This window comes from Lolium perenne, chromosome 5 (genome assembly GCF_019359855.2).
Source record: "Lolium perenne isolate Kyuss_39 chromosome 5, Kyuss_2.0, whole genome shotgun sequence".
NCBI lineage: Eukaryota > Viridiplantae > Streptophyta > Magnoliopsida > Poales > Poaceae > Lolium > Lolium perenne.
The window spans coordinates 112,120,311-112,143,862 of record NC_067248.2 but is presented as its reverse complement, the minus strand read 5'-3'; the positions used below and the strand labels follow the sequence as shown (position 1 = coordinate 112,143,862).

General features: G+C 44.6%; 2 protein-coding genes across 2 annotated transcripts; both read right to left on the bottom strand.

Moving 5' to 3' along the window:
• Positions 1-8,490: 8,490 nt before the first annotated feature.
• Positions 8,491-12,237, bottom strand: LOC127299657 (uncharacterized). Its single transcript, XM_051329661.2, has 8 exons — positions 10,749-12,237; positions 10,273-10,638; positions 10,098-10,185; positions 9,855-10,012; positions 9,720-9,771; positions 9,555-9,637; positions 9,375-9,468; positions 8,491-9,293 (listed from the first exon to the last, which is right to left on the bottom strand). Exons 1-8 carry the CDS (start codon positions 12,195-12,197, stop codon positions 8,749-8,751), a joined length of 2,835 nt encoding a protein of 944 aa, XP_051185621.1. The 5' UTR covers positions 12,198-12,237; the 3' UTR covers positions 8,491-8,748.
• Positions 12,238-12,324: 87 nt separating this feature from the next.
• On the bottom strand, positions 12,325-22,076 carry LOC127299658 (dynamin-like protein ARC5). The gene is given in 18 exon segments (XM_051329663.2): positions 12,325-12,603; positions 12,692-12,730; positions 12,732-12,857; positions 12,949-13,272; positions 13,353-13,410; positions 14,905-15,005; positions 15,084-15,146; positions 15,567-15,627; positions 15,708-15,865; positions 16,707-16,789; positions 16,891-16,939; positions 17,205-17,268; positions 17,723-17,815; positions 17,906-18,039; positions 18,944-19,165; positions 20,318-20,440; positions 20,573-20,737; positions 21,622-22,076. Coding segments are annotated over 18 exon segments (2,304 nt in total). The 5' UTR covers positions 21,997-22,076; the 3' UTR covers positions 12,325-12,537.
• Between the last annotated feature and the right edge of the window lie 1,476 nt (positions 22,077-23,552).

The window sequence follows — 23,552 nt, the reverse complement described above, 5'->3', positions numbered from 1 at the left end:
TCCAATAAGTCAGTAGCTCGCTCCATCATACCCGAGAATGGAGTCTTAGTCATTTTTCCCATCAGACATGCTTCGCATCTATCAAGTGACTCAAAGTCAAGTGATTCAAGTAATCCATCAGTATGGAGTTTCTTCATGCGTTTCACTCCAATATGACCAAGACGACAGTGCCACATATAAGTAGAATTATCATTCAATTTAATTCGCTTAGCATCAATGTTATGTATATGTGTATCACTACTATCGAGATCTAATAGAAATAAGCCATTCTTTTCAGGTGCTCGACCATAAAAGATATTATTCATAAAGATAGAACAACCATTATTCTCAGACTTGAATGAATAACCGTCTTGCATTAAACAAGATCCTGATATAATGTTCATGCTCAACGCGGGTACATAATAACAATTATTTAGGCTTAAAACTAATCCCGAAGGTAGATGTAGAGGAAGTGTCCCGACTGCGATCACATTGACCTTGGATCCGTTTCCAACGCGCATCGTCACTTCATCTTTCATCAGTTGTCGTTTATTCTTTAGTTCCTGTTTCGAGTTACAAATATGAGCAACCGAACCAGTATCAAATACCCAGGTACTAGAACGAGAACCAGTGAAATGAACATCTATAACATGTATATCAGATATACCTTCTTTCTTCTTCTTGACAAGGCCGCTCTTCAGATCTGCCAAATACTTGGAGCAATTACGCTTCCAGTGTCCCTTCTCTTTGCAGTAATAGCAATCAGCATCAGGCTTAGGGCCGTTCTTAGGTTTCATAGGAGGCGTGGCAGCTTTCTTGCCACCCTTCTTGAATTTTCCCTTAGACTTGCCCCCTGCTTTCTTGAAACTGGTGGTCTTGTTGACCATCAACACTTGGTGCTCTTTCTTGATCTCAATCTCAGCAGCTTTTAGCATGCCAAAGAGTTCAGGAAACTCCTTGTTCATGTTCTGCATATTGTAGTTCATCACAAAGTTCTTATAACTTGGTGGCAGTGATTGAAGGACACGATTAATCCCCAGTCTGTTAGGAATCACTATTCCCAAGTCACTGAGTTTCTTCGCATGCCCGGTCATAACGAGCATGTGCTCACTAATGGAGCTGCCTTCTTCCATCATACAGCTGAAAAAGTGTTTCGATGCTTCATAGCATTCCACGGCCGCATGAGTTTCAAAAATAGTCTTCAACTCTTTCATCAACTCATGAGGATCGTGGTGCTCAAAACGTTTTTAAAGATCGGATTCCGCATCGCATAAGATGGCACACTGAACTTGAGAGTACCGAGTTTTCCGAGTTGCGTAAACATTCTTTACTTCATCGGTTTCAGTTTCTGCTGGAGGGTCACCTAGCGGTGCATCAAGCACATATTGCAGATTTCCGCCATTGAGGAAGATCCTCACATGACGGAACCAGTCGGTGAAGTTGCTACCGTTGCTCTTAAGTTTTTCTTTCTCTAGGAACTGGTTAAAATTGATTGGGGACGCCATATCTACAACATATTTGCAATAGTTTAGACTAAGTTTATGACAAATTGAGTTCAAATTTTAATTCAACATAATTAAAAATCTAGGTGAACTCCCACTCAAAACAATATCCCTCGCATTGTCTTAGTGATCACACGAACCAAATCTACCGCACCTAAACCCGATCATCACGAGAAAAGGTGTGATTTCAATGGCGAACACTCAAAGTGTTCATCATATCAATCATATGATTCATGCTCTACCTTTCGGTATCACGTGTTCCGAGACCATGTCTGTACATGCTAGGCTCGTCAAGGCCACCTTAGTATCCGCATGTGCAAAACTGTCTTGCACCCGTTGTATGTACTTATTGAATCTATCACACCCGATCATCACGAGATGCTTCGAAACGACAAGACTTGATAACGGTGCTACTAAGGATGAACACTTTATTATCTTGAGATTTTAGTGAGAGGGATCATCTTATAATGCTACCGTCGCGATCTAAGCAAAATAAGATGCATAAAAGGATTAACATCACATGCAGTTCATATGTGATATGATATGGCCCTTTTGTCTTTGCGCCTTTGATCTTGATCTCCAAAGCGTGGACATGATCTCCATCATCAACGGGCATGATCTCCATCATCGTCGGCGAAGCACCAAGGTCAATGGCGCCGTCTTCATGATCGTCCTCCATGTAGCAACTATTACAACTACTTTGAAATACTACTCAACATGAAATTTAAAGACAACCATAAGGCTCCTGCCGGTTGCCACAATACAATAATGATCATCTCATACATATTCATCATCACATTATGGCCATATCACATCACCAAACCCTGCAAAAACAAGTTAGACGTTCTCTAATTTGGTTTGCATATTTTACGTGGTTTAGGGTTTTCGAGTAAGATCCAATCTACCTACGAACATGAACCACAACGGTGATACTAGTGTTTTCAATAGAGGAGTAAATTGAATCTTCACTATAGTAGGAGAGACAGACACCCGCAAAGCCACTTATGCAATACAAGTTGCATGTCAAGCGTGGAGCAAATCTCATGAACGCGGTCATGTAAAGTTAGCCCGAGCCGCTTCATCCCACTATGCCACAAAGATGCAAAGTACTCAACTAAAGATAACAAGAGCATCAACGCCCACAAACCATTGTGTTCTACTCGTGCAACCATCTATGCATAGACACGGCTCTGATACCACTGTAGGATAACGTAGCATAGAAAACAAAAATTTTCCTACGGCGAACACGCAAACCAAGCCAAGATGCAATCTAGAAGACGGTAGCAACGAGGGGATTGTCGAGACTCACCCTTGAAGAGATTCCAAAGCCTACAAGAGGAGGCTCTTGTTGCTGCGGTAGACGTTCACTTGCCGCTTGCAAAAGCGCGTAGAAGATCTTGATCACGATCGGTTCCGGCGCCACGAACGGGCAGCACCTCCGTACTCGGTCACACGTTCGGTTGTTGATGAAGACGACGTCCACCTCCCCGTTCCAGCGGGCAGCGGAAGTAGTAGCTCCTCTTGAATCCGACAGCACGACGGCGTGGTGTCGGTGGCGGTGTAGAAGTCCGGCGGAGCTTCGCTAAGCTATGCGGGCAATATGAAGTGGAGGAGCAAAGCTAGGGTTTGGGAGGGGGTGGCCGGCCACTCTATGGGGGGCGGCCAGCTTGTGGTCTTGGGGTGGCCGGCCCCCTCCCCTTGGCCCTCTATATATAGGTGGAAGCCCCAAGTGTTGGACTACAAGTCTTCGAATAAGACCCGAACCCAAAACCTTCCATATGGTGGGAAACCTTCCCTCCCACTAGAGGTGGGAATTCCACCTTCCATAGGGGGGTTGGCCGGCCCCCTAAGGGGGAGTCCACTTGGGACTCCTCCCCCACTAGGGTTGGCCGGCCATGGAGGTGGAGTCCCATGTGGACTCCACCTTCCTTGGTGGTTTCTTCCGGACTTTTCTAGAACCTTCTAGAATCTTCCATAGAACCTTCCGCATCATTTTATTCACATAAAATGACATCCTATATATGAATCTTATTCTCCGGACCATTCCGGAACTCCTCGTGATGTCCGGGATCACATCCGGGACTCCGAACAAATATTCCAACTTCATTCCATATTCAAGTACTATCATTTCAACATCCAACTTTAAGTGTGTCACCCTACGGTTCGCGAACTATGCGGACATGGTTGAGTACTCACTTCGACCAATAACCAATAGCGGGATCTGGAGATCCATAATGGCTCCCACATATTCAACGATGACTTTAGTGATCGAATGAACCATTCACATACGATACCAATTCCCTTTGTCACGCGATATTTTACTTGTCCGAGGTTTGATCATCGGTATCACACTATACCTTGTTCAACCTCGTCTCCTGACAAGTACTCTTTACTCGTACCGTGGTATGTGGTCTCTTATGAACTTATTCATATGCTTGCAAGACATTAGACGACATTCCACCGAGAGGGCCCAGAGTATATCTATCTGTCATCGGGATGGACAAATCCCACTATTGATCCATATGCCTCAACTCATACTTTCCGGATACTTAATCCCACCTTTATAACCACCCATTTACGCAGTGGCGTTTGATGTAATCAAAGTACCTTTCCGGTATAAGTGATTTACATGATCTCATGGTCATAAGGACTAGGTAACTATGTATCGAAAGCTTATAGCAAATAACTTAATGACGTGATCTTATGCTACGCTTAATTGGGTGTGTCCATTACATCATTCATACAATGATATAACCTTGTTATTAATAACATCCAATGTTCATGATTATGAAACTAATCATCTATTAATCAACAAGCTAGTTAAGAGGCTTACTAGGGACTCTTTGTTGTTTACATATCACACATGTATCAATGTTTCAGTTAATACAATTATAGCATGGTATATAAACATTTATCATAAACATAAAGATATATAATAACCACTTTTATTATTGCCTCTTGGGCATATCTCCAACAGTGATGGTGGTGGTGGTGGTGGTGATGGTGGTGGTGGCCGGAGGTGGTGGTGGTGGTGGTGGTGGTGGTGATGGTGGTGGTGGCCGGAGGTGGTGGTGGTGGTGGTGGTGATGGTGGTGGTGGTGGTGGCCGGAGGTGGTGGTGGCCGGAGGTGGTGGTGGTGTTGGTCGCCGGAGTTGTTCGTCGGAGGAGGAGGTGGTGGTGGTCGCCGGAGGAGGTGGTGGTGGTGGTCGCCGGAGGAGGAGGAGAAGGTGGTGGTGGTGGTGGTCGCCGGAGAAGGGAGGAGGTGGTGGTGGTGGTGGTGGGAGGAGAAGTGAGGAGATGGAGAAATGAGAGAAGAAGTGGTGGAGGAGAAGTGGTGGAAGAGAAGTGGTGGAGGAGAAGAGGTGGAGGAGATTGGCGCCGGCCAAATTCAAAATTTTCGGGCCAAACTTCTGTGGCGCACGGACCAGTGGTGCGCCACAGAATTTTTTTTTTAATTTTTCTATTTTGCAGGAAAAAAACTTTAACTGGTCGTAACTTTTTACTCTTTTCGAATTTGGTGATTCTAAAAATTGTCCAATTTTCGTGGGAACATTTTGATATATTGTGCGTTTTTTTTCGAGTTCGTATGCAACCAGAAATCCAGTTTGATGATTTTCCCACGCAATTTTGCAAAAAAAGTCAAAATTTATGTTTGTTAAATTTCAGTGGTGCTAGATGACATAATATATGGGAATCTCGAAGGATTTTATTTTTTGAAATCTCTATCTATTTCTTTTATTTTTTACAAGGTAAAAAAGGCGATCCACGGGGGGAGGGGGGGTGGAGTTGCGTGGGGAGAAAAAATCCTGCAGAATTCTGTGGCGCATATTGTTGGTGCGCCACAGAAGTTAATAATTCTGTGGCGCACATGCCACCATGTGCCACAGAATTCTGAACTTCTGTGGCGCACATGCCACCATGCGCCACAGAATTTTGAACTTCTGTGGCGCATATGCCACCATGCGCCACAGAATTCACTTCGCCCATGTGCAGTGCTGGACCCCGTGTGGGCCCCATGGAAATTCTGTGGCGCACCAGCCACAGTGCGCCACAGAAAGTCGACATTCTGTGGCGCATGGAGCTGACGGTGCGCCACAGAAACGGTCAAATTTTTGTGGCGCATGAATGTGGTGCGCCACAGAAATAATTTTGTGGCGCATGGATAGTTTCGTGCGCCACAGTTGTTATTTCTACCTATAATGGTTTTCCTACTAGTGAGCGTGATGGCTGCTAGCTAGGTCAAAGAGACAGATCGGGAAGACCGGCGTTCATGCAGACAGGACCTTTGAATTAATCAATTTTGTGGTAATCAATTGATGTTTGCTTCAAGGTCCTGAACAATGTATACGGCCGAAGTACATGGCATGCAGGAATGTAGGAGTACGAGTAATATAGATCGGCACCTTCACGTGGTATAGAGATGCATGAGCAAACAATCGATCTGCTCTTATATACGTAGTTCGCTTCTTGCTTTCTTTTCGAGTATTTGAAGTTGTTTCATAATACACTTACCCAGATTTGTAATATGGGGTTTAAAAAGATATATAGTTGCACATTGTTATTTTGCTCCAGCATAACAGGCCAAGATCGTCGTAGGACGGAAACGTAATTTGTAGAAGGATAAAGATTCCTATCTATATATCTACAAATTCTATTTGTTCAGTAGACCTTTCTCAAAGAAAATACAATGGTAAGAAAACAAATTAGATAGAAAAAGTAAGTAAAATCAGCAAACTGATTTTTCGGAAGTTGCATCTCATGTCCTTACTAATTTGTTTGAAATTATCAATAAAGGTCTCAAATTTGCTGGTGTTGGATCGATCCGACGGATGTTGTGCGTCTGCATCCACGAGGGGGGCAGGCAAACACAGTGAAACAGTGGTGACGAGACATGGATCTAAGATACATGTGTACCAGTGACCTCAGAGGCAATGTCATCGCTCATGGCAAGACAACTCCGTTGAACTTGGCTGGTTTTTGTGACACGACGTGGCGGTATTGACGAGAACTTATGTTGCCGGCTTGCTGCGACATAATCTCCCGATGCAACGCACGGTCATTTTTCCTAGTCAATATAAAACCTGGAAATAACATCATATATATTGCAAATATGTGGGAATATGTGTTAATAAAGTACAAAGTTCATGGATGCATTTTACATGCATCAACATCCCCAAGCTAAACATATGCTTGTCCTTGAGCATAAAGGTGATAAAACTAACATTAACTTTGGAGTTTATTATATTTCTTCTATGTAATCATGCAAAGTCTTACAAGGTTGAGTCAATAAAGAATGACAATAAGCAATATGATCTCATGAAGTGATAACTCTCACATTCTACAACGCATGCATAATAGTAAATAACATTGTAGGCAAATGAATTATAAATATTATGAATCATAAAGCATGCTTGGATAATCCTATAGAAATTGTTTGGAAGACTCATTGTCTCTCTTTTGATTCTTTTGATTCTCTTGACTCTTGAGCACAAGAAAGTAAGTAGGGAATATATGTTCTAGTCCTCCAACAAAATAAAGGTAAACAGAGCATAAAACAAGATTTTGAGATATGCAATTCATGTCAACAATACTCATAAGGATGGGGTACCATGCATCTCCTAGTTATAGAGACACCTATGATTCATGTGTTGGACTTCTTATAAGTAAGTATTGCCTCATGGCCCATCACTTAGATAACCACACCTCGTATTACTTAACTTTAGATTACCACAGACCTTTCACATATTGTTTTAACCAAGAATAACACAAAGGGGTACCTCCCTGCTGCCTGTACAAATAACCAAATGAGACTTAGAATCTCGACTTATGTAAGCCATCCATACCGAGACAACAAGGACAACAGTCTTGTGAGCATCCTCTCTAAAATCTCTCTCTCACTTTTTCCTCTCTATATTTTTCTGTCTTTTTTTAAAAAACTTTCTTGTTTTTCTTTTCTTTCCTTTCTTTCTTTTTCTTTTCTCTCTTACTACTGAGGATGCTCATGATGAAACTTCCACCATGATTAGGCATGGCTTTAGTTAGTGCCCCAATGCACTTCTCTAACATATATGCATGCTCTAGTTTTTATTTGATAACCACACCTTTATTTCATCCGAGATGACCACAAGTTACTAGGGTCATGATGATCAACTTAAGGGTAAGCGCAATGTTGAAAGGTATTTCCCATGAAAAGCATGCTTACAACCTATCTCATTACTCATAATTAGTCAAACTCATGACATGCATAGTGGTGTTTTCCTTTCATACCTTACTTTCCAATGATCTTTAAATTATACAAAAAATAAGAATATTTTAAAATGGTTGGAGGCATAACACACATATTATACTTGGAATAACAAGTGCTATGCAGGTAGATATGCTAGACATGTGAGTTTGAGTTGAATTGGAAACAATCTATTGTTGTGTGAGAATTCATTTTTTTGGGCTAGCAAGAGATCTAGAAGCATGCAATAGTATCCATAGTGATATCCATTCATCATCAAACAATAATACTTAATGTTAAACATCTATGTATACTAGTAAGAAGTAGCACTAAGTAAGGCGCATACCACATCAGCACTCAATAAAGCATTTGAAACTAGTAGTATCATACACAATATAAATTTCAGCTTTAAATTTGCATCCCTCTTCATCTTTTAATAATATGCAACTTATTTTTATTGAGGCATTCATGAATAGAGAGTTTGGTCCAATAGCTCCTTCATAAGAATGAAGAGTATTTAATGTGATGGCCTTATTCAAATTAAAACAAAACTAGACACAAAATAAATAAAGACGCTCAAAGTTGTAGCGAGAATTCTATGTTGCTTAAAAAACAAAGTTTAGAAGTGTGCAAACCGAGAGTTTTAATATATGTCCAGTGGGGTTCCTTGGGCATGCCCAAGCTTATGGTCTTCACCATTTTTGGATTAAACTTGGTTTGGTGTTTCTCCATTCTCTGTGAAAAAACTTACCCCATGTTTCTTCAAAAAAAAAACTTACCCCCAGGTGTATACTGTTTGGTACAAATGCAAATGTAACAAATCCCATTAGTTTCATGTACATTTTTAAAATTGTTGCACTAACTTAGCTAGCTACATATCCAAATTGTCCATCCTACTTGCTGATCCTATGCGTATAATCTACCTGAAACGAGTCACATACAAAATCGTTAAGGCAGTTGCTAAGATTTACTCCGTCCGCGTAGAATTTGCTAAGTTAATTTTGCATCTTGAAAAGATTTGCCTCCGAAAATCCTCAGTTATAATCAGTAGAACAGATTGCCCTGGCCTTTGATCCTGAAGGGCATCCCGAAGTTCTGGTACACCCTGATCTCGCCGCTCAAGGTGGCCGTCACCACCACCAGCCCCCACGCATTGCCGCTGTCGCCGCTCTTGCCGCCGTGCCGCGCGTCCCCCGCCGCGGAGCCTAGCGGGCCGGAGTGCGGCGAGGGCGCGGCGGGGCTGCTCAGCTCGCCGCTCTTGTTCACGTCCGGCGCCTTGGCGGCGTGGCTCGCCATGGTGCACACCTCGTCGTTGCACGACATGCCGCCCTGTTGCGACTTCGGGCTTCCCGGCAGGGACGGCGAGTGCGTCCAGGGGACGGCGGCGGAGACGTCCTTGCAGTAGAAGTTCTCGTAGGAGCGGATGGTGCACCACGTCTTGGGCTTCATGCCGATGCCGATCGCCGCCGCGGCGGGCGCCGTCCGGGTGGTCTTCCAGATGTAGACGTGCGAGTCCTCGCTCGCGCACACCACGTACCGCCCGTCCGAGGTGTACGCCGCCGCGATCTGGCTGCTCGTGTTCTTGAACCCTGCATTGGTTTCGGTTTGCCACGTCTTCAGCGCTGCGAATAGTTTCTCGAGACTGAGTTCGTCGGTCGGCTGTTACCTACCTCTGAACTTCTGGACCAGGGTGACGCCGTCGAAGACGCGAATCTGCGAGTCGGCAGAGGTGACCAGCACTTCAGACGAGTTCCCCGGGGAAAACTGGAGGGGCGTCCACGGGCACGAAGATGAGTACGTTGCATACATGGTACTAAAGAAAATCAGTCAGAATTTGTGGTGCATACAACCTGGAATCCGGTGATCTTCTTGGCCTGCGACTTGCGCTTCTTGGCATCGATTTCGATCTGCGACTCTGCGCTCAGCTTGCAGTCTGCAATAGCCACGCCACACAATTAAGCCAACTTTTGCACTTACTGTTCGACACAATTACATGGATGCGATACTAATCGTACCAGCCGTCTTGTAGAACCGGCAGCTCCCCTGGTGCGATCCGATGATGGCGCCCTTCGGTTGTTCGTGTCAACAATCAACAACGGTGTGTTAGAAACAGAAACGGCGTGATGTCAACGGGTGAGGCGGCGGCATACCTGGCCGTCGGGGGTATAGGAGGTGGCGGTGACCATCTCATTGACGTCGGTCCAGTCGACGACCTGCCGATTGGGGATGCTCCACAGCCTCACCTTGGCGTCCAGCGAGCCACTGATGAAGTACCGGTCGTCCACCGGGTTGAACTGGATGCTCGTCACTGCAATGGCACGGCTTGTGTCAGGAACAAGAACAGAACGCATCAGAGGTTGCCATGGAGATCCAAATTTGTCGCGCTCACTCACCGTAGTCGCTGTGCGAGAACTTCTTCAGGCAGGCCTTGCTCGTCGTGTCCCACAGCCGCACCGTCTTGTCCATGGACGACGACAGCAGCTGCGGTGAGAACAAAAGGTGTCAACAAGTGCTTGTAGGAATAGATCAGAGCGTGATTCGCATGTGTGGGATATAACGTGCAAAGACCTGATCGGATTTGGACCAGGTGAGGTCGAGCACGTCGTCTTCGTGGCCCTCGAGGACGCACAGCGGCTGCTCGGCCAGCGCGAACACCTTGTCGGGGACGACGAGGTGCTCCGGTAGCGCGTCCTTGGCTGTCTTGCCGCCCTTGGTCGTCGACTTCTTGGACAGTGCCGGCGTCGCCCCGTCCGCCGTCGTGCCACCGCTAGGCAGCGGGGGCAGGGACCCGTCCTGAGGCACGGAGCCCGCCGGCGCGCTGGTCTCCACCACCTCCCACACGCGCACCACGCTGTCCTCGCCGGCGCTCGCGAGACGCCGCCCATCCGCGCTGAACTTGATGCTCCATATGGACCCCTCGTGCGCCTGGATCTCCTGCGAGTCGCACATTTACACGGTGATGATTGACAGCAACTCACACAATGACAGGATTCAGTTAACGTCTCTGTGTGCAGCACAAGTCAACTGCTAGTACTACCGCGTACCTGGGACATGTAGAGTCCAGTGAGCTCCTTGCTCGACTTGCCGTAGTTCTGCACCTTAAGCTTCTCCGAGGACGTCGAGGCGGAGGACGATGGTGGTGGCACAGTGGCACCGGCGTGGCCCTTTTTTGGGGAGGCGCCTGTCGTCGCGGCGGGGGCCGGCTTGCCGTTGCCGTCCTTTTCTTGGATGAAGGCGCCGATGGCGACGGACTTGATGTTCTTGAGCCATCCGCCCTTCTTCTTGCTGGCCGACTTGTCGCCCTTGGGCGGCGCGGCGCCGGTGGGCGCCGGCATGGGCGGGCTGTGGTGCTGGCTCGGGCCGCGGCGCATGAGGTGCTTCATGATAGGGGTGTTGCCGATGAACTTCTCGATCTCCTCCAGCCCCATCTGCACGCCGGTCTGGTTCTGGTCCTTGGGCGCAGCGACCACGGCGGCCTCCTTCTCCTGTTTCTTGGTCTGGCCGACGCTCCCGTCGCCACCGTCGCCTTTCCTGTCTTTATCCGCCGGTACTGCTGCCGGCAGGGGCACGCCGGGCTTAGCACGTGTCGCTTTAAACTTGTCGGCCAGCGAGCTGCTGCAGGGGTCGTGCGGGCTGATCAAGGAGCGAGCACGGCGCAGAGACGGCTTCCCCGAGCCGGACGTGCCGTCTCGCACGGCGAGGAAGCTGTCCGACCGGCGCCGCGTGATGGGCTTGGCTGGCGGCTGTTTCAGCATGTCGCGCGCGGCGGCCAGTCCTGACTTGGGCGGCGCCGGAGCTTTCGTCGTCGCCGCGGCGGCGCTCGGCGCGTCGGGGACCGGCAACGTCGCCGGTGGCAGCGGCTGCTCCTGCAGCTGCATCAACTTCCTGGAGACGCTCCGTGGCACGTCGGCGAAGCGCTTCTTGGTGCTGTGTCGGCGGAGCGCGAGGTCCCGGCTGCTGACCATGCCGAGGCCCTGGTGCAGGCGGCGGCGACGCTCCTGGATGGACATGGGCTCGTCGGACATCCACATGTCGTACTTGGACGCGTCCTCCATCTCCGCCTCCTCCTGCTCCTCGTCGTCGTCCTCCAGCAGCACGGCCGCCTGGTGCCTGCGGAAGCTCTGGAACTGGTGGTCGCCCATGGCGGACGAGAAGGAGGCGCGGGCATCGTCCTCGTCATCCTCATCGTCGTCGGAGGGGAAGTCGGCGTCGATGTGGATGCCGGACGGCACGCGGTCCAGGCATTGGAAGAAGGCCTCCTTGTCGCCGTCGCCGCCCCTCATCCCGACGTCGCGTTGTTGGTTGTGCCCGATGCACGTCGCATACCACCGTGGTTCGCGCGCGCCGAGGGAGAGAAGCCAGAGAGATGGAGGAACGGAGAGGCAGGTGGTGAAGCTGCTGCTAAGTTTAGGTTGCTGATTTGAGAGGTTGGAGATGTACGCTCGGATGGTGCTTTTCAGGTGGGTTTGGTTTGAAATAGTCGCGACGTGCATGTGCTGCTTGCTACGAGACGCACAATTTCACTACTATTCAAAACCAAGATGTAGTAAGCCCTGAAGAATCATCCGATAGCCTCTTTTCTTTCACAGCATGCTAAAGTTACTAAGCAACACCCCAAACTTAAACCTTTCTGCAAGGAACAGTTTTCTTGAAACAGTCATATGGAATGATTGGAACCACAAGTACACGTTGACAAGTAGAGCGTACCAAGGAAATGATTCATATTTACTCATGAAAAAAGGAACCAACAGGAAGTCACACAAGGTGGGCCATTAGTTTATTTCTACATACAAATACTTACTTGCACTAAAGACTCATCCCTATCTAGGCCTACTATCTAACCTGGAGAGAATTGAGCTTCATATTTATTTCTCCGAACTTCTCTTTTAAACGCTTGATCTGAATCCAAGAGCAAAATGTCAGATGGGAGACTGATGTTAAGGAATCTAATTGGCAAGTGATTAAAACGGTTTAAGAGACTCCGTACCCGCTTCAGTTCGACTTCCAGCTCCCGCTTCGTCTGCCCAAAGTGAGTGGCGCAGCTGGGCGACATTGAAGATGCCATCAAGGTCGTCCTCGAAAGCTGATTCAAGGTCTTCTCGTAGAAGCGCCGCCAATTTGTCAACAATTGGCATGAGGAGGAAGCAATTGAACTGCAATTTCACATTGAGCCAAAACATTATTAGGACATAAAGCGGAAACGTGTGGAATGGCTACAGAGTACAGGGTTTACTGCATAGAGACCTTTAGTTCTGTAGTGACAAGAAAATGCTCTTTGATCCCATGGAAAATCTGGTGAACCAGCGCATACACAAGTCGCTCGGATGAGGGCGCCAGCCTTCTGTTCCAGAGCGTGCTGTCCAATAGATCGACCAGTCTAGTTTCTGGCGCGACACTGGATGGATTTGAATCTGAAGGATGAATAGATCTCAGGTCTCCCTTTGGCCTATCCTGCTTATTGTCATTCAACCCAGAGGATTGCTCATGCGGCCCAGATGAGTGCGCAGTATGTGCGTATTGCTCCGGTGCAACAAATGAATCAAGGAAGTGACGCAATCCGGCACGGTTCTATATCCAGTGTAGCATATCATTAGGAATGCCAATACAAAAAAATACTAGCTGTAATCATTAAGTAAATAAAATTTCACCTTGTTATGGAGGGACCAAGTAACATAACGGGTGGTGCTCTCTAAATCTTCCATACATCTGCATTATATATTTGAGCATGCAAATATACTAGGTTAGCAGATAAAAACAATAGTACTATATAGGAATGCACCTGTGGTACCACAAAGCTTGTAATCCAGCAGCTTTGACGCAAAAAGAAATATGAACAACAATTTGACGAAGAATACTACTCCACATATTTACATAAGACATACGTCTGACATCACTTATTACATTATCGGAAGAGGTTTAGTTTAACAGAACTGCATCGTAAATTCTACTTCACATATTTACATGAGACAAGCGTGTGAATTATTTATTTTAATATATTGGCGTAATCGGGACCCAAGGTCACATGCAATAACAACAGTAGGGGAGGAACAGTGGTCACCGCCGGAAGCTGGGTGGTGCAAAATCAACACAGATGGAGCCTTTCGCCAAGCTGAAGGCAACGGAGGGGGAGGCGTGGTCGTTCGTGATCACCACGGTAGCTTCCGTGCGGGGGCATGCCGTTTTTTCACCCATGTTGCAGATGCTGAGGTGGCTGAACTCCTGGGATGTCGAGAAGGCTTACTCCTTGCGCGGGAGTTGCATGTGACGAAGGTGGTACTGGAGACGGACTGCATGGTGATGGCATCGAAGCTAAGGCAGAGGGACAAGGATAGATCACTCCATGGTCCTCTGGTGGAGGAGGTGAAAGAGCTCATGGTTGGTTTCGATGAGATCACGGTGAGGACGGTGCGCCGAAGGGCAAATGAAGTTGCTCATGTGTTAGCGAAGGAGGGCTGCGATAATAAACTGTCTAGGTCTTGGCTTGGTGTTCCACCAGCTGTTATTGTAAGTGTGTTGGACTCCGATGTTTCGGTGAATTAATATATCGCAGCGATCTTTTCTCAAAAAAAAAAAATATGCTCTTGAATACACCGAATGTAACTTCCAGACATCGAAAGAGGCAATTGATGTGGTGCGGATATGGCTTGCTAAATCAAAAGGGATCTATTTAACAACCTCAATGAATAACCTATGAAAGAAAGCATGGAGAAAATAACCAGTCGGGGAAGGACTTAGGTATTCCAGTGGTTGCCGGCATTAGTACAATCACTTGCTTTATAAGATCAGAAAACAAGTATCCGTTATGGCAATTAGATGTATGTATACTAGGACCAGAAACAGTATCAGGTTTGCCTTTCGCTTGACTAATTATATCCAGAAGCTTTACTGAAGAAAATTTACATTTATGCCATGGTTTAGTGTAACTAACTTAGATATCAACTCCAACGCCTCCTAGATGCATTCATAAATCTTCCCCGCAAAAAATAAAAAGATAGTCATAACTAATAAAATTATGTTTAGTTTACCAGCGCGACATTAAGAAAATGAGGGTAGACAAGAGGGAACATTAGAACATATATTTAATTCAAACAAGCCTCAAAGAGTTAGTTGCAACTGAGTTTGCAATATGATGTGTCTAGAGTGCACACAACCAATAAACTGAAAGATGATTCAAGGTATCGGAATTGAGAGCACTATCACCTTTCACGGCATGATTGCTCAGTGGATTCAGCAAACTTGTCGAAAGCAGCTTGGACACGCTTCACAAGTACATCATGGCTACTAAAGTGCTCAGCGTCTTTCTGTTGGAGTTCTATCAGAGCATTAGAAAACACAAAAGCAGAAATGCATGAATTGAATGGCTTGTGGATAGATTCTACCTCCAGCAGAAAAACAGAGATCGGACTCAGTCTCTTCAGTATGTACAACAGCCTAAAACTCAACTGCACCAAACAAAAGAAAAAATATATTTTAACTGAAAGGAACATATTAAAAAGATGAAAGCTCAACCTTATCCAACCACAGGGAATTCAACTACTGTCTATAATTATATCCACTTTCAATTAGTTTCACATGATTTATGTGAAATATTTTTCACAGGTTGGTCCCAGACTCTCAGTCCAGAACAGGACGAACGTGGTCGGAGATTTCACTGAAACTATAATCACACATAAATATGTATGAAGTGTAGTATGAATGTGCAAGTCTGGAATAAGCAGCCATGAACAGAGGTGAAGAGGCGCATCTTGACATAAAACACTAAAATGCCATTGCAATCCTATACTTTTCCTATTCCTATGGTTTTCCTATCCTATGAATCAAAGGAGCCCTAATATGCACACACTTGAGGCAAGCTCACCAACCTGATGAAGGAAAGGCTCAAATGTGTCCCGTGCCTTTGCCACAGCAATTACACAAGCAGTCCTAGCAAAACAATGTCAAAAGTGAATAAATATACTATATAATTATAACAGAAACATGTCTGACGTGTGGAAAGAGAATACCTGGAGTAATTCGTCCCATCATGAATATCTTCAACACCACAGGCGTTGACTATTTCCTCCCTAGTAATCGGAGGGCACTTGATACTTCCAACTACCAGACGAAATTCAGCCATTGCCCGATGGTATTGTGCACCACCATAAAGACGCATTCCAGCATTCTGAAAAACAAAACATAGTATGCAGTTGTATGAAAAAATGCATAAAACTCTACTAGTTATAGGAGTCACACCAAAATACAGTATGCATTACATGAAAGGCTGAGCTTGACTTTCAAGACAAAATGTGGTTACTTTTTCTTCACAAGAATTTAATTTGGGGATTAAAGGGTTGGCAAGAAGTTACTAAAGTCAAACTAGTCCACAGCAGCCCATATCTAACGAGTCGAGAGCAACCCATATATCTAATGTGGCACTGCTAACAGCTTCTGGGTCCATTAGGAGCCTCTTAATTAATTAGAAAAACATTTCTGGTACAGCATATTCAAGAGTTTAGTCAAAGACTGCCCTGTCTCAATCTTCTAAGATGGACTCAACTGTTATAACTAAAAGGAAAATACAAGCCACATGTCGGCTTCTTCCTTGCTGAATGAACTCCGACGCCATTCATGAGAAGAATGTCATCCCAGCCTCCCTAGTGATAACGCGGGAGAGAAGAATAGGAGGATGTTGGGGAAGAGGCTTGGAATTTGGGTGGGTGGGTGGCGGTGGGGGTGGGGGTGGGGCGGATTTGTGAAGGGAAACAGAGAGGGGAGGGTGCAGCATGGTTGATGCTCGCTGATTCAGTCGAGTTGGGATTGGGAGTTAGAGTGCCAACAGAAGAAGTTTTAAACAATGGCATGTGGGACAATTCTATAAGGTTTTTATATATTTAATCTGCTGAGGCATCTACCATGTTGGCAAAACCACCTTAAAGGATTGGGACGTTAAGTTCAGGAGAAGCTAGTAGACCCAATGCAACAACAAAAATTAGGGGGAGCAAACACACTGGAAAAGAACTTACAGGCATCATCTTGTTCGGGATCTGGAAATTCTCACTTCCCGTAAATGTTCCTCCATTGACCCTCTCATTAATTAAAGTTTCTCCTAAAGACCCGACAGTTCCAAGAGATTATTAGCAAAACTGCAGTTAATGAGTTAACAATAGCCTCTGTCTGAAAATGAATCAGAGGAGATAAAACACCCACCAAACTTATCAGGAGGAGCCACCACCATGCCTTTCAGTAGCAAGGATAACTGAAACACAGAGATAGTAAGTCAACCTTCAGATTTATATCCAGCATTTTTAGTCCTGAGCACTATATTCACTGAAATTTTCAGCAGCATATATCTCATGAACATACATTAAAGAAAAAGTATGCTCCATTGCATGTATAGAAATATACTGCAACCTAGAAGAAGTATAGCTACAGATATTATTTTTCGTCCTTAAAATGCATGAAAACTTCTTTATCCAAATTAAGGTGATACCAAAACAGTATTGTGCTAGAGTAATAGGCACCTTCGTCAAAAATGAATCATGGAACAGGCGAGCTTTCTCCTTCAGTTTTGCTTCGTTCAAATCACTGTTCACATGCAGATAGCATTAGCAGGATATAGCAGGCATCTTGAATGAAAAGCTTGGCAACAAAGCATATAAGGGCAGAAAGAACAGACAGCTTTAGTAGTGTACTCTCATAAACTTAGTACTTCAGATAACCTGTTCTGTTGTATGGGAGGGGGATTGGAACATAGCTTTTGTGCCTCTTTTCTTAATTAGCAATGTCACTTCCACGAAATGTTAGGGGCATTATACTGAATTGATGATGCAGCGCCAGCAGTGGACCACGCAAGGCTGGCTTGCAATTATCGGAGAAGAAAATAGTTCTTTTGCAAAAGTGCAGAGGAAAATAGTTCATTCACCATCTCCATTTATAGTTGTATATAAGATAAGCTTCCAACAGGAAACTGGAGCCAAGTAGTTAGGGCCACTTAAGTGCAGTAAACTACAGACATACTTGCTGACAATCAAGGAATCACCTGAATTCTTGTGTGACTTTGCGTAACTTCCTCGATGCAGCGCGATTTTCCTTCTCAAGAAGTGGAATAATTGATGGAACACTCTCGATGTACCTTGTTCATATTAATTTGTATTACTCCTAGATACAAAGAACGATAAAAAAAACTATATGCTCTGCCTTTGCAAATAATATACAAGAATACCTGTTCTGCAGCAATTCTTCCAAAAATAATCTCAAGTTACTCACTCCCATACTATTCTTCTCCTCCCTTGTAAGTGACCTTCCTAGCTTGTCTTCAAGAGATGTAACATCGTCCAACTCTCTAAGTGATATCGCCTGCAGAACTTAGATAAATTAGATGCCTTTCAAGGATACAGTGAACACAAAGGTATTCGATAAGTACCCAATACAGATAGGACAAAAAGTAGACGAAATTGGCTACAAGCGCTGACAGAGAAGAATCCTGGCAAAAAGGTGCTCCTTAACATGGACATTAGTGTCCTATAAAGCAGCTCTCTTCTTGTTGCTAGGCTGCAAGATTACATCTGATCTTACTTAGCACTAATAAATGATCCAATAGTGATGTAACTCATTAGATCCACAGCCAGATCTTGAGCACAATCTATTTACGTTTTTGAACTCCGCAGATGGCACTGCTGCAGTAGAAACCAATTCATTATTGATTCTCCTGAGATGTCTTGATCACATAGAGCTATGTACAAACATGGAAGCATACTTTAAGGCGGTATGGATTACGGGAAGTTTAGAAACAACCTTATAGCTTATAATAATCAAATAGAAGCTGGTCTAGATTATGGGAACGAAAAACAAACAGATAACTGCACAACTTTTATGTAAAATGTAAATTCTCTCTAACATGATTCTACATATTTCTACTGTGTCACATCATGTGCAAGGGAAACAATCTATATGGATGAATGACACGTTTCCAGCATGACCTTTGTCCAGTTGACTGTCTGGGGCCAGATTTTACTATAAAAAGTGTGAAATCAGATGACCAGTTGGCTTTCCAATACATAGGGAGAAAACTCACATGCGGACTTTAAACTAGTTCACAACAGGTTAAAAAGGCAAGATAATGCTCTGCAGATCTGGAATGCTGGCATTACCTTCTTGAACTCTTCATTTGATCTGAAGACAGCTTCATGGCAAGCTCACAGAAAACTCCAAATTCACGAGGGGAAAAAAATCAAGACCTAAAGATCTGTAGTAGCATTACCTTTTTAAAGTCTTCATTTGATCTGAAGACAGCTTCATGGCAAGAACCAACTCTCCCAGAAGGCACTGATGTGAAAAAGGGGGAATCTCCCAATAAGGAACCATCTAGAACACAAGTTGGTGGGTGAAGAAACACTTCAACATCAGAGGCCCGTGCGAATTGCGGAATTTTCGTGTCAAGTTTTGTGGAGACTAGAACAGTCCTTGCAAGATCAGGATCAACCTGCAGTATCGAAAAAAGGAACGCAACGTAGCTAAAATGCATCACCCTTCTTAGTCAACAAAGGATTAAATTAACTGAATAATCTGATTGAAAATTAGAACTTAGGATAGTCAATGCATTCCTACTTAAGCATAGTAACCCAGTAAATGAGATGCAGCTCGGCAAGAGCTTCAGGATTTTTTTGTAGTAAAGCCTGCCTACATGAGACTCACGGTATGTAAGTGGTTACTTATGAATAGTGGAGTGCTCTCAGTGAAATCTTTATTATATGTTCTGCTAAAAAAACTAATAAGTTTGGATGGCCATATAGAAGTTCTGGTTTATGGAAGTACCTCTGAGGATACAGTCTTGTCTGGCTAGCTTTTAGAGAAAGCATAGCATACTCACCGAGGTAACTTGTTAAAATGAGGACGCACAGGTAGCCCTAAGTTTAAGTAGTAGTTCACATGAATTAGTAGATTATAAAATCATTTATTTTTGAAATTTGACTGTGCAATAGCTAAGTATACTTGTACTGTAGTTAGCTGTGCTTCTGATATTACTCTCATGCCTAGTTCTTCTTTTACTTTCTGTACTTGGGTCTAGAACTTTCCATTTGATTTGTTCAATTTAGAAGACTAGGAATACTGCCGGTTTTCAGAAGATTTTGCCCACAGGATCCTAGTAACGTAATTTTCCTAATTCTTGCTGAAAGTATTCTAGGGTTTATTTTCACAAGAAAGGATTGTGTAGCAGGGTGGCTTTTGAGGTGTTCAGCCGGAGACAGGGATAGGATCCAATGGTTCTCAGGCTTGAGGATGGTTAAGGAGGTTCTGTGTTTCTGTCACGGGTGTTAGGAAGTAACAGACTTCTAGTTTGTTTGGATGTACCAGTTATCAAGTTTGTAATAATAAGCCTAAGTCTGTACTTCCTGTTTGATGATTCCTGGTTGGAGAACAGATAGTTTGCTATCATTAGTAGAATTTGCTGGATTACAGAGCAATGTTCCTTGCTATCCCTCATAACTATCCCGGCATTGTTGTTATCAGCTCATGGCAATGAAACTGGAATCAATAAGCTCCTTCATTTGAAAAAAATGAGATACAGCTAGCGTGGATTCATGCAAGCATGTTTATGTTACCTTTCCATGAAATAAAGTTTAAGGGAACAAACCTGCATCACCACTCTCCTTGTAGTTGCATTGCTCCAATCACTACAATCTTCAAGGCACAGAATTATGGTTTCTTTATGCTGAATTTTCGCACGAACAAGGGCCTCAACAGCAGAAGCCTGACTCTGTAGATTGCTTTGTAAATATTAGTGTTGAGGAGTTCATATGATCACAGTAAAAGCACAGTTTCCGTGGAAAACATAAAAGGCAACAAAGGCTAGTATTAACTGATAGAAAGCAAATGGATAAGAGAGTACCTGCAGAACTCGGTTTTTACGGCCAGGAGCTGCAAGAATGAGGCCTGGAGTGTCAATAATGGTGAGATTGGGGCAATGCTTGTATTCTATCCTTATTATAATTTCCTTCGCTGAAAACTGGGATGGATCATTCTCCAGCCTCTTGTTTTCAGCTTCGATATATGCCTGAAAGTAGTTATTCTTATGAAATAATATTGACATGCAGTGGTAGAGGTTCTGTCAGTAAATTATATAATGCCACAGTTCAGTCTTATCAATGTTTCAAGTTGACAATACCAGCAAGGTGATGTATACGTTTCCTACGAAACTATAATGCAACACAAAAGTACTGCGTGCTTTGCTTGACAACCACAGCAATTGGGTCACGTCATCTATCAGGTTGTTGCATAGACACTGCGTATTTTATACACCTCCCATCTACAGCAAGTCAACAAACTAGTACCCGTGGATTCACTCTACTAAATAAGGCTGTTATGCCTTTTGAAAGGTCTTTTTAAAAGGTATAGGTAGTTAATCCGCTAACATTTAGTCGTTTTCCTGTTTTAACTGGCCATTTAATAAGCATATAAATGTCATTTTACACATTTACATGACATATGCAAAAGGCATTTTGGCAAACGACCAAAGGGAAAAGGTCAATGATTATTCAGCGCATTATAACATACAAAGTATACTCCAACCAAGATGTTCATTTAACATTTAATGATTCTCATCATTCTTAGCACATATATACCATGGGTTAGAAGATGAACAATGACAGCATCAACTTTGAAGTATTTGGCAAGTAAAACCTTTGGCCATTTAATATTTTCTCAACAACAAAAAAATGGAGATGTAAGAGTCTGAACTTAGCTAGGTTTCTAGTTACTAGTATGTAGTTGCAGGCAAAATAAAACACAGAAGTTGTAATAATCACATAAAATGAATAAGGTTCATGACACTAGCAATGACACAAACACATACGGTGCATTGCAAAGGCGCCACCAGGATAGATAGAACATACGCCACCAGGCATATCCGGAACCACATGTGCGCATCGATGAACGAACCTGGATGTCGGCGAGTGGCATTGCGCGGTCAGCGGCCCCGGCGTCGTCCTCAGCATCCCCCTCGCCCGAGCCGGCGAGGAGTCGGCAGTTGGGGGAGTGGCAGCTCGGGTTGAAGCGGAGATGGAGCGCGATTGGTCGGCGCGTCTTGGTTCCGCCGCCGACGTGGTTGAACTGGAACCCCATCAGCGCCTCGACCAGCGCGCTCTTCCCGTCCGTCTGGTGGCCGACCACCACAATCGCCGGCGCCGGCACCGCCGCACCACCCAGCTCGGCTGCCAGGCGCTGCAGCTCGTTGTACGCCTCGTAGAGAAGCCCACGCGCCTCCTCGTCCCCCTGTTTCTCCGGCGAGAGCGGCTCCGGCGGCGGCGTCGCCATTTGTGAGAATGGTTTTCGTGGGGTTTTGGATTGAGGAAGAGAATGGAGAATGGTGACGGTAGTTCGTGCGTTATCTCCTTTGTTTTTCTATTATTTCTGTGTTCTATTCCTTCTTTTTTTCTTTCAGAAAATATTCTTTCTTTGAGAAAATAGTTGAGATGGCCATGGCTGTACAGTGTGTACCATTCTTTTGAATGTGGTAACGTTGTTCAAAAAAAATGTGGTAACGGATGACCACACCTGCCACTCTAGCAAATTGTAAAAGTCGATACAACAAAAGAGGTTTGCGGTAGGATGGCAAACCTCGAGCCAGAACAAATCTTGCATAGTTTTCACTTATATTGAAAAATGGATGCATTAATAGTTTCTAAATAGTTAAATTTTAAATGGACTATGTGCCGATATGGGTTCTAACCCCTTCTACATGCTCACCAAAATCTTGGCATGGGAGCTTGGGTGGTAAATCGGCACGACACTCATGATTAATGAAAACTCCTCGCTTGGTGTATGCGGTTGAAAGGTTGCCTAACTTTTGTCTCTTCTATGGTTTCATCGGCCATATGGAGGCGAGGTGCGACCTCTCAACTACAGATAGAAAGATCAAGTTCAACCAAGACATGCGCGTCCGACCGGTACATTTTGAACATCCTCGCACATGGTTCCTTCCTAACGCTATGGGGCAGACACAGGCTCTCCAGGTACCTGTTGTCCTTGGCAGGCGCCCAAGACGGCAACTACAACTACTCAACAAGACATCATCGCAAAGGTTGCGGAGGACGTGGCCAAGCTAAACGTCAACAACTACGAACATGTGATCGTTGATGCCAGTGACAAGAGCGAGGCCCTTGTGTCACTAGTGTCGGCGGTGGTCGACGAAGAAGATGAGGATAATGATGTGGTTGAAGAGGAGATGATCAAGGACGCTACACCAAGCATGCATCGACACACGCTAGCAGCAATTGTACCAGTGCTGCCAGAAAAGGGAGAGCTGATGATCAAGTTTACGTTATGCATGTCCGAGGCCTCATCAATCAAGCGCTAGAAAAGGATGGACCGGGGTGAGCTAGAGGTACAGAGTTGTACCAACACCTTGTACGTGTAACATCCCAAGTTTTAACAATAATAAAATCAAGGAGAGATCAAGTACTCAAAATTTGCAACAAACAAAAACTTTTTATATGCATAGTGTGTCACATACAAGTGCATGCATATGAGTGATTATCTTTGGTGCATTTGCCATGATGAGTGTTGATATGATCATCATTTGCTAATAAACCCTAACCTATGATCATAATAAACCACTTTGAGTAAATAAAAGAAAAATGCCAAGTGTGAGCCAAACCCTCACATACACATAGGGCACAAATGCAAACCATCACCAAAGGCCACCATGGCTTGATCTTTTGTTTCTAAAATGATTATATAACTCAAACAAACCTAATTGCATCAAAGAAACCAAAATTGAATCAAATTTAAACTCCAAACCCTCTCACATATGATGATGGTCAATTGTGCACTTTATATCATGATCCCCTCTTTACCCCTCTGATTAAATC

Excerpts from the sequence above, each read along its gene's own strand:
- LOC127299657 (XM_051329661.2), bottom strand. The coding sequence starts at position 12,197 with ATGCACGTCGCGACTATTTCAAACCAAACCCACCTGAAAAGCACCATC. Across the intron at positions 9,638-9,719 it reads CCGGTTCTACAAGACGGCTG|ACTGCAAGCTGAGCGCAGAG; the intron begins GTACGATTAGTA and ends TGGCTATTGCAG. Across the intron at positions 9,294-9,374 it reads CCTGGTCCAGAAGTTCAGAG|GGTTCAAGAACACGAGCAGC; the intron begins GTAGGTAACAGC and ends AAACCAATGCAG.